Source organism: Caenorhabditis remanei, chromosome II (genome assembly GCF_010183535.1).
Source record: "Caenorhabditis remanei strain PX506 chromosome II, whole genome shotgun sequence".
Classification (NCBI taxonomy): Eukaryota; Metazoa; Nematoda; class Chromadorea; order Rhabditida; family Rhabditidae; genus Caenorhabditis; species Caenorhabditis remanei.
In genome coordinates, this window is record NC_071329.1 from 8,529,115 (window position 1) to 8,539,142 (window position 10,028).

Genomic DNA, 10,028 nt, shown 5'->3' on the forward strand with positions numbered 1-10,028 from the left:
TCATACTTTCCATTTCAGAAGAGGCTAACATTCAACCATTCATTCGATTCCGTAAATCGACTCAACCACAACAAAATTGGATGTTCCGTCCGGATGCTGCCCCATATTTCGAATGAATCTTTTGACTGATTGGATCATTTCCAAATACCAAACAAATGTTAGACTTCTCTTTAACTTTCAAACTCTTTTATTTTCTATATTTCGAGGGGAATTTTTGAAATTGTGAGCACTATTCGATATCGTCATTCGTCGTCTGATTCCTAAATTGATATTGATTTTAATAAAAGCTTCAATTGTTTTTCGAATTGTTTTCTGTCTCCAAATCCAATCCAAAATATGATTGAACCTCTATTATTGGAACAATTTTTATAAACTGGCCAAATAAGATTTTTGCTGATCAAACATGTGTCTCAAGTGTCGAAGTATTCAGAAAATTATCAAACGTAGTGGAAGGGGATTGTTCAAGTCTTTATCGTTTCTGAGTTGCTTTCCTTTTACGATAAAATTAAAAAATGAGGAAATGACGAGTTGACACAGACGAAACCATGTGAGAGGAACTAAAACTCGAACAGATTATTACTGGATTCAAACGAATAGTGATGCTGAAATCCTACAATTAAGGATTGGATTAGAAATCGGAAGTGGTTGATTTCAGTTCCTGGATTTCGTCATTTTAAAAGTGAAAATGTGTGAATAGCATCCACATTAAGAGGATCTCACTTGGTCTAAAATTGCACAATTTTTCAAAAGTTTTTGATTTTAGATTCTGGCACTCATTACCTCCCATCAAATCAAATTCACACAAAAACCTAAACCCTATATTACCTGTAACTTTCGATGAGAATAAATGGAAAAGCGCTACTTTAAGACTTAAACTAAATTTTTAATTATGTTATAAAGGATCATTTTGATATAGTGGCCTATTTACATTGCTAAAAACTTTGTTGTCTTACCGAAATTTTGAGAAAACTTCGATAAAAGTGCTCATTTCTCTTTCGTTCATAAGAAAGGAACACTCGAATCTTATCTCTTGTTGATCTAATTTTCAAAATGAAATCTTGTTGTAGCGATGTGTTTTTTCTGATTATTTGGTGGCAGATATCAAATGAAGTACACCACAACTGTTTGTCTACTTTATGTTCCCTCCCTCCACACATCTTTCTTTTTCTTCTATCAAATCAAACACTCAATACTTTTCATTTTCAATTCATACATTTTTCTTAATTCTCCTGGAAATGTCACATTTTCATTAACAAATGAAGTCGAGTCTTAACCAATTAACGGATTATACATGCGGTGCGCATCAATTGAGTTGTTGTATTCTTTTCCTTTTTCTTATTCCTTCTTTTAGTTGCATCCGATGAGAGGAATAGTGTGAAAGATATGGAGACATAGAGATAAGTCACCGGAAAAGAAGGAAAAAAGCCAGCTTGTCTCTCGTTTTCTTGGCCCAGGAAACCCTCTCCAGAGCCTGCCAATTGATATCCACAGAGGCTTTTTCTCTCTCACTCTGTCGAAAAAAACTTAGTTTTCCGTGATGACGGCCACCCAACTTTTCAGCTGTTTTTTTCATTTTTATCCTCATCATACTCATCATCCTTGTGGATATGTTTCTTTCTTTCCATTTCATCTCTCATCATCATTCTTCTTCATTTCATTGCCATGTGCATATGTGCTAACGGACACAAGAGCAAGCTCTGGATGAGATATATACATAGAGAAAAGAGGAAAAAGAGAGTGCGAAAAAAGATTGATTCTCATGAAAATCTCTTCCGGAAACTATTCCATTTGTTGGGCTTTCTATAAATTTGATTATCATCAATCAGTTCGTTTGTTCGCATTTCGTTACGAAGTTTTTCCGAAGCTCAGCTAGATGTTTTGCCTCCCAAAATCTGTTCACAGATACCTCAAAGCATTCAAATACTGAGGTCGCCTCATTTTGAGATCAGACAGAGCACCTGCTTAACTTTTCGTGATATTTTATTTCCGAATAATTGCAAATTTCTGAGAACTTCCGACAGTCAGAATCCATCGTCTTTCCAGAAAGTGGGCGTTCCCTATTTATCGAAATCTGTCTCGACGAGACTGACTTCTTGAGGTTTCTTATGAGACTTGATTCTGAAACTTCGCTTAGTCACTGAATGCTTTAAATTCATTCTGACTCGAGAGCACAACTCGAAAATATTCAGAATACACTTTAATCATAGTACGAATATTTGAATAACATATGAGTTGAGTTCGTATATTTAATCAGCGTCCGAGATGTATTGCAAATCTTTTCCAGCAAGTTTTATGCTCTGGCGTTTCTCGAAATATCAGAATTGCATCATTTTTTTCATTTAAAACATGAATTTATCATTCAGAATTTCAAAGCGAAAAGTTTAGAGGTCTCCAGGGATCAAGATGTTCTTTTTGAGATGTTTGATACATCAGTTTTCTTTTGAAAATGCATTTTTATCTTCCAAAGAATTTTATTTGGTCTCCAGTTTTTCGAACTCTAGGGATGTGTCTTTCTGTAATTCTTATAATTTCACAATACGGGTATTTTCGATTCCATAAATAGTGCTTAATCTAGCCGACAGACGAGTAGACGACTTCCTTTAAATCCCAAAATATTCCGAGAACTATGACAGTATGTTCTGTTAATCAGAAATAGAAAAAAAGGATTTCTGGCATCTCACATCATTCTATTTTTCCAGTTCAAAGAGAGACCCTTCTTTCTTATCAACTTCAACGATGACATGACAGCCTCTTCGTGGGGGGGGGGGACGTCTTCAAAAGAGAGAAGACTCACAAGGGAGTTTGAGTAGTTGTAGTTGGCTTCAGAGTTCAAGTAATTCGAGACTTTCCTCGTCTCTTACGTCTTCTTCTGCTTCTTTTTTATTCATTGGATTCATTCCACACAGATATTCTCATTTTGACTCACCTCTCTTTTCTGTAATTTCATCTACTTTTCCACATAGTTCACCACAAAACGTTCTTGTTAAAAAAGAGAAAAAGAGAAGACGCGAAACCAATTTGCAGTATGCGTTTCCCGAGTTCACAGCGAGCAGTCTCGAGGTGCTGGAATAAAGAATAATAGCTGGTTTAGTGCCCTTTACGGACACCTTTCTTGTCCTTCCCTTCTCTTTTTTCAAATCTTTTTATCCTTACTTGTTATTCCAGAAAACAAGGTGTCTTGGTCTGGATTTCATTTTCTCTGAATATCTATATATCCCCTTTCTCTCTACAATTTTCATTCGATAGAAGCACAAAAAGGGCTTAGCTTATCCGTTGACTCCTTCCCCTTTTTTCGGAGAAAGACCTCATAAAGCCACCAGATTTATGGGTCCTGCGGAGCTCCCTACCGACGCCTTTTTTACCCATTTTGCTATTCAGCCATTCATTTTGAAATGTGTTTTTTATGGATGTGTGTATGTCACTTTTTGTATTGTTGTGTCAAAACAAATGAATAATGGAAGGAACACGAACAAGGTTGGGAACCCTTTTTTTGGAAGGTTTGACTGTTTTATGAACAGCTGGATTCGTTGACTTTTGGAAAATAAGAGACTCTCCTTTTCCAGTTTTAGTTTTTTTTTCAGCATTGAGTGAAAATCAACTGGTTAAAACTCTTTTCCAAATCTGCTGAGCTCAGCCCATTATCTCTAATCCGATTTAAGCTCAATGTGAACCGAGCTCTCATTTTCCACCGATCCCATTGGCTTATCCGAGCATTTTTATTTTAAGCCCAATCCAATATATCAAATCAAGTGCTATCCGAAAAGGGTGCCGCGCCTCATTAAATCCCTCTTTTCCGCCTTGGTTCGGCTGTTTCTTTGTGTGTCTAGAATATTATAAAACGGCGACTTTTTCATGTGTTGCTCTTTTGCCTTCTTCTCCAAATCCTTCTATATCTTACTCTAATGTCTTCCCCTCCTTCTTCTTCACGTACGCCCAATTTCACATTGTCTCATGCTCCAAAACTTTGCAGATCCTTTCTCGTTTTCATTCGTCGTAAGAAGGAAAAGAAGAAGTTGCTGACGACAACATGGCTAGTAAGTTCTCCTTTTTTGTTTTCCATTTCCTTTTCCGAATTCTTCTTTATTTCTCCGGAGGGAGTAAGTTTCCTCCTGTTTGTATACCTAGAAGATGGCGTCTATCTGGAAATAAAAGTAGTTGAAGAAATCGAAAACAATTGTGAATAAATTGAATGGATTCTTCGGAAGAATGACAGCAGGGAGGATTTTCAACAAAAAAAGTTTCAGACTGTCCTCCACACTGGACCGGTGCAGCATGTGACTGGCCAATTTGTGTGCACGGAAGAGCAAATCCAGCGACAAAGCTCTGTAATTGCTACAATTATTATTCACCTCCGTTTTGTATATCATGTTTGCCAGGTTAGAATTTCAAATGAATTCGAATTCAGCAATTTATGAGTCATTGATTTTCAGGTTATTGGGGTGAATCATGTGATCGTCAACCTTTGAAAGGGGTCACTTCTGCAAGTGATTTCCCAATTCGCATTCCTCCGTTCCTTGTGAAACCAATGCTTTTTGCAATTGCATTGTTATTCGTCGTATTGATTCTGTTTCTCGTTTACAGGTGGGAAGTTGTGAGAAGCTCTATGTAGTTGTTCGAATCACAAATTAATAATGTTTCGAACAAAGAAAGTCTTTGAGCAAGCCATTTCATTTTCAGAGTCCGCATCTACATCCGAAATCGCAGACCACCTCGTTACGATGACATCGCCAAAGACTTGCCACCTCCGTACTCTTCATAAATTTTCCCCCGACGGACTATACAAGTATTAAGTCTTCAAGTCTCTTTTCTTCTCCAGCTCCGTTCACTTTGTACTTTTTTTTACGAGTTTTTACGATTTTTCTAATATTTCTTAATTCCCAGTTGTCATCGAACTACACCAGTGTTTTCTCCCTTTGAAATACAACGATAAATAACTCAAACAACTCAGATTATTCTGGGTTTTCATTATGTTTTCTGAAGTAACCAAGTGTTATTCTTGTATTAAATTCAATTTTATTAAATAAATATCAGCCAATAAATTAATCAGTTTGCGTATTTCGTTGATTCATTCCTGGATGACACGCTCTTCTCCGGTTCGACCATTGGTGACCATTATTTTCGGAAGAGGACCCAGATCCCGTTTTGATGCGTTTTCAACTGCCTGAAAAGTAAATATTGATAGAGGTCAATGGGTACGAAATTGAATTTTATAGTCTGAATAACGGATGGGATAAGGGGAGCTTCACTATTATATAGTTTGTAATGTGAATACTTATGCTGAACTGTAATTGTAATCTTTCTAGATATTAGCTGCGTGCTCATTATTTAAAAATTTGAAAACTGGCCAAACTATCGGGAGATAGAATTCGAGACATTTCTGTAATCTCTGAAAAGTTTCATGAGCTGTCTGAGAGTTTTTTAAACTTTCGATAGTTTAGTTTTCAGAAAAGTTTCATCTATATTCTATATACAACTTCGACAAGTCTTTCAGAAAAATAAGTAAGTTCCTAGTCTCTGATATTTAAGAAATTAAATTTCCCAGTTGAAAACAATATACCTGATTGATTTGCCAAAAGTTACTTCAGGTGAGTAGAAAAAATAGTTGGAAATATCATTAACGATCTTCAATCTCATTCCCGAACGGAGGAAATATACAAAATATTGGATTAAAAAATCCTTTTAATTTGACATTGATCTAGACAGTTCTTTATTCGCAATTTGTACTTTGGAATCCGATAAAACTCCCTCTTTACAAAGAATAAAGCAATAAACTGAGTTGCCACTGTAATGTAGACGCTAAATATGTAATGAGAATTCAAAAACAGTCATTAATCACTTTTCCCACATCAAAACCAAAAAAACATTTGTCACGAAATGAAATCATGGTTCGTTCCAGATCTCGTGTTCTCACATTCTAGTTATTATTTTTCCTTATTTTCTGTAACCGTGAGACATTCTTCTATTCCGAGAACAAATAATACAGACAATGATATCATAACAAAATTCTCTGTTCTCTAATCTATTTATCGCGGAACTTTTGCAGAAGTCTTTTCAGAACTCTTTTCAGTTATTTTTTGTTTTTCTTGATGAATGAAACCGGATACCGAAACGAGTGGGTTGTTTTCAAGAGATGGAAAAGTAAAAATAAAAAGTAAAATATTGAAAGCCAATCTTCTTTTCTCACCTTGCTTCTACTGTACTTGAAGTGACACTCTTTGACGCAGGCGAGAAGTAAAATAAGTAGGATTGCAGTCAGAATACACACAGGGATCAACTGTTCCCATGGTGTTGGACCTTCGTAATCGTCGATAATCGGTTCACTTGTCATTTTGCTTAGAGCATTTCTTCTTCAACACTAAAACGGTATAGCAAAGCAAAAGCTAGCTGTTGCTCTCACTTGCTCCAAGAGGCGAAAACAAACAAAACGAGAGGCCGGACAGTCAGTTGGTCAATGTCCGGACGGTGCGAAATCATCGAAAGGGTCGTGAGATTGCAGTCCATTGTATCCGGCGAACCATTTACGGAGATCTCGTTTTCATTGTTTTTGTATTCAAGAGAAGAAGCACAGAGAGAAAGCAATAGGATGAGTGTTTATTTGTATTTATAAATAGGACAAGAAAATCTGAACCTTTTCGTTCTGAACACAAAGTGACGTCAATTTGAAAACTGTAGTAGAGCATAGAGAAGGTTGAATCCGTACAAAATGAGGAAAGAGATAAGAAAATACACATTTGAATAGTTTTTGAAAAACTGAGAATTGATCAGACAGGAATCCAGGACAAACTGGTATACAGATTGATGATAAGCAGCTTAGTTCATCCTCACTCATATCTCCCCCCGTCTTCCAAAGCTTGTGCAAAGTAAAAACTACAAAATCAATTATGAAATGTCTATAGATTCGTTGATTGATCCATATTTTGTTTCTTGAGATACTCGAGATTTACATATTCCGGATCTTCCATCATTGCGTTTTTGATGGTTCCCGAGAATAGCATACTATCCGATGTTCCGTACTCATCTTGATTTCGGAGAAACTGAAAAAAGAAGAAGATTAGAATCGAATAAAATTCGATCTGATTATTTTATTTTTTAAAGTGACTGAAAAAGATCATAAAGAATAGAAAATGGGTCATTAATTTATGTTCACAACGGGAAAAAGGCGCATATTTTTTCTAGAATACAGAAGGCAGAGTGCCATAAGACAAATGTTTTTATCCGATCTCGCGAAATTCAAAAAAGTTGTCTACAACATCCTTCTTCTTTCTTTTTCTATTCTTCAACTCCCTTACATCTTCATCCAAAAACGGGTTGGTCTGAATCACCGGCTGCACTTCAGAATCCGGAACAGAATGACCTCGTTGACGAAGTTCCGCATCAAGATGATACCTGAAAAGTAACTTTCAAGGACTTTTTCCAAAAAGAAAACATCTGAGAAAGAGTATTTCGGTCAATATTTGTTTTTTCATTCATTCATTTCGTTTGCAGAATGACGCGTCTTCCTCACCTGTATTGTTGATATTTCTGTTGCGTTTGGAAGACGTACTGCTTCTCCTCCATCCCCAAAATCCTCAAAAAGTTTTCCAATTCCGGAATTTCGAAAGCGTCCCACTGAAAAAGAAAGTTGTTTGGTGTGTCTATCTTCTTCTTCTCGTGTCATCCCAACGCAATCAAGAAAAAAACACAAAACAAGAAGAAATAAAAAGAAAAATTGTCATACCAGAATATCACCAGTGTCGTTTTCCTGCAGAACGAGTGCACGACCACAATATGGACTTGGCCAATTGAGGACAACTTTCAGAGGACATGCTTCGTCAGAGATTCTGGTCAACTTTCCTGAAATACATGGGAATTGTAAAGGAAGTCTATTTTGAAAGATTAGTTAAAATTTGTCAGGAATGTTGGACTTTGAAAAATACCACAAGCCGAAAACTTCTGGTGTATTCAGACTCAGGACAATCAATATTGACGACTTTTTCTTGGAATTTCCTTTAGATTCTAAACTCTTTTAGGAATCTCCAGCACTCTATTTTCCTTAAAAACCAAGAAAAAACATTTATAAAAACTCACTTGTCAATGTACATGTAGACTCATCGGTTTGCTGCTCACACTCGTACAAAGCAAACTTTCTCGGATTATCGGCCACTCGGAACTTTTTCAAAAGTGTCACAATCATCTTTCTTGCTGTTGTCTTACTATCGATATTGATAACTTTAGTGGTATTTCTCGGGAGGAAAAATGAAGTGATTGTTCTCAAAGAAGTCGTTTTTGCAGTTGATTTTGCAGTGTTCACAACATCATAAACTGTTGGTGGAACAACTCCTTGAACAACACTGATTGGTCGACTCAAATTCATATTCACATGAATGTGTCCTCCGAAATTGATTCCGTCTTCATGAAGAGTGATTTCCATTCCTCTCGCAATCGAATTATAAACTTCTATTTTTCTCTCGAGATCCAATTCTTTATATTCATCCGTCCATTCGAATGGTGTATCTTCTTTCACATACCTTTCAACTACTCGTAATGTTGTAAGCCGTGATTCTGGTGGAGCACTTGGTTCTTTTTTGATACTATCGACTGGGGAGAATGATTTTGGAAGAGTAAATGAGTTTTTGACTGAGAAAATGGGATTTTCTGCAGATGTTCCAGCAGTGCTTCCATTCCCATTCTCTTTGTCAGATCCTGTACTTGAACTCATTGCAGGTGGGAGAATGAGACCTTTTGGAATAGTTCCTAATGTTCCATCTAATTGAGGGTAGATTGAATCGAAATCAGTTGAAGAAGCAAGTGAACTTCCTGGAGATCTGCAATCCAATGTGACTAGATCTCGACATCTGGCATGACACGTGTAATTACAATCTGAAAAGACATTATCCATGGTCTAATTTTGATTTTCTAGACAACTCACGTTCACATTTCAAAGCTTCTTTCAAAATTCCCCATATAAAATCACCACATTTATCACACCAAGTTGGATGAAGGAGGGAATGTGTCTTGAAATTGTGATTATTTATTTTATTGGCCCCTCCTCCAGTTGTTATCAAATCTTTCAGAGGTCCAAAGTGTTGCCTTTCTATAGTGTCATTCCATACATGATTCGAATCTAGGTCAGCGAGAAAAGTGGCTCCGAAATCCCAAATCTGAAATAGAAGTTGATAATTTCCTGTTCCCTGATGAGATCCCTTACATCAACCTGTTCGGAATCATCTTCCTGCCCACAATGATCCAATTGAACCGGCCGAAAAACAAGTGTACTCTCATCGTATTCTCCAATTGATTGCTCACTTTGTGGGCTACTAGTGGATGATGTATCCTGCAACATTCAATCATTTCGTCACCTTCCCCCGACACTGCCACTTGTCACATTTAGTACTTTCGTACTAGTACTAAAAAGAGAACTCACCATTTTCTCGTCTTGTGATCGAATCCCTAGTTGTGACATCCAATCGGGAAACAACCCCAATTGTGATAGCTTCGTTCGAAGGCCACCGAACCAACTGAAATGCAAAAAGGGTTGAAAAGAGGAAATATGGATTGAAAATGATGATGATGATGCTCTTTGGTGACGAGAAATAGTATGCCAAGTGGTGGATGGAGGAAGAGAATCAAAGAAAAACGAGCAGATGGTCGATTGGGTGGCGCAGAAAATGTCAAATGGGATATGGAATAAAATAGAGGTTCTCGGCTACTTTTCGCTACAGTTGCGCAGCACTAACGCAGCAGTCATTCGTGGACCGCTCGCCTGCTGCATCAGAGACGCACAAGTGTTGCATGAAAGCTGCACAGTTGCTGCATCAGTGCTGCCGGCGTGCTGCATGCGATCATTGCTTCTCGTTTCTCATCAGTATAATTAATTTGTAAACAGAATTATTTGTTTTCTTGGGAAGGGTAGTCTAGTGCTATAGTATGAGTAGACGAGCAACGGTTTAAAGGCGCAGAGACTTTTACGCGAAAAAGGTCCCGTCGCGACAGCCACCCACGCTATGCGCGGGCCGGTCATCTTTTCCTCATTCTACGTGTTCGTTAAC

The 10,028-nt window shown here is 37.2% G+C and overlaps 3 protein-coding genes across 3 annotated transcripts; 1 reads left to right on the forward strand and 2 right to left on the reverse strand.

Annotated features, from left to right (window-relative positions):
* Positions 1 to 4,027: 4,027 nt before the first annotated feature.
* On the forward strand, positions 4,028 to 4,759 carry GCK72_005369 (uncharacterized protein; the record flags this gene model as incomplete). Its single annotated transcript, XM_003117251.2, has 4 exons — positions 4,028 to 4,034; positions 4,245 to 4,376; positions 4,431 to 4,581; positions 4,678 to 4,759. The coding sequence occupies 4 exons, from the start codon at positions 4,028 to 4,030 to the stop codon at positions 4,757 to 4,759; spliced, it is 372 nt and encodes a 123-aa protein (XP_003117299.1).
* A 306-nt stretch (positions 4,760 to 5,065) lies between these two features.
* GCK72_005370 (uncharacterized protein) lies at positions 5,066 to 6,328 on the reverse strand (the record flags this gene model as incomplete). Its single annotated transcript, XM_003116987.2, has 2 exons — positions 5,066 to 5,161; positions 6,185 to 6,328. The coding sequence occupies 2 exons, from the start codon at positions 6,326 to 6,328 to the stop codon at positions 5,066 to 5,068; spliced, it is 240 nt and encodes a 79-aa protein (XP_003117035.2).
* Positions 6,329 to 6,890: 562 nt separating this feature from the next.
* On the reverse strand, positions 6,891 to 9,817 carry GCK72_005371 (uncharacterized protein; the record flags this gene model as incomplete). The annotated part of the gene is made up of 9 exons (XM_053725151.1): positions 6,891 to 7,034; positions 7,290 to 7,386; positions 7,505 to 7,608; positions 7,718 to 7,833; positions 8,068 to 8,859; positions 8,909 to 9,140; positions 9,188 to 9,313; positions 9,404 to 9,497; positions 9,717 to 9,817. The coding sequence occupies 9 exons, from the start codon at positions 9,815 to 9,817 to the stop codon at positions 6,891 to 6,893; spliced, it is 1,806 nt and encodes a 601-aa protein (XP_053589345.1).
* Positions 9,818 to 10,028: the final 211 nt, after the last annotated feature.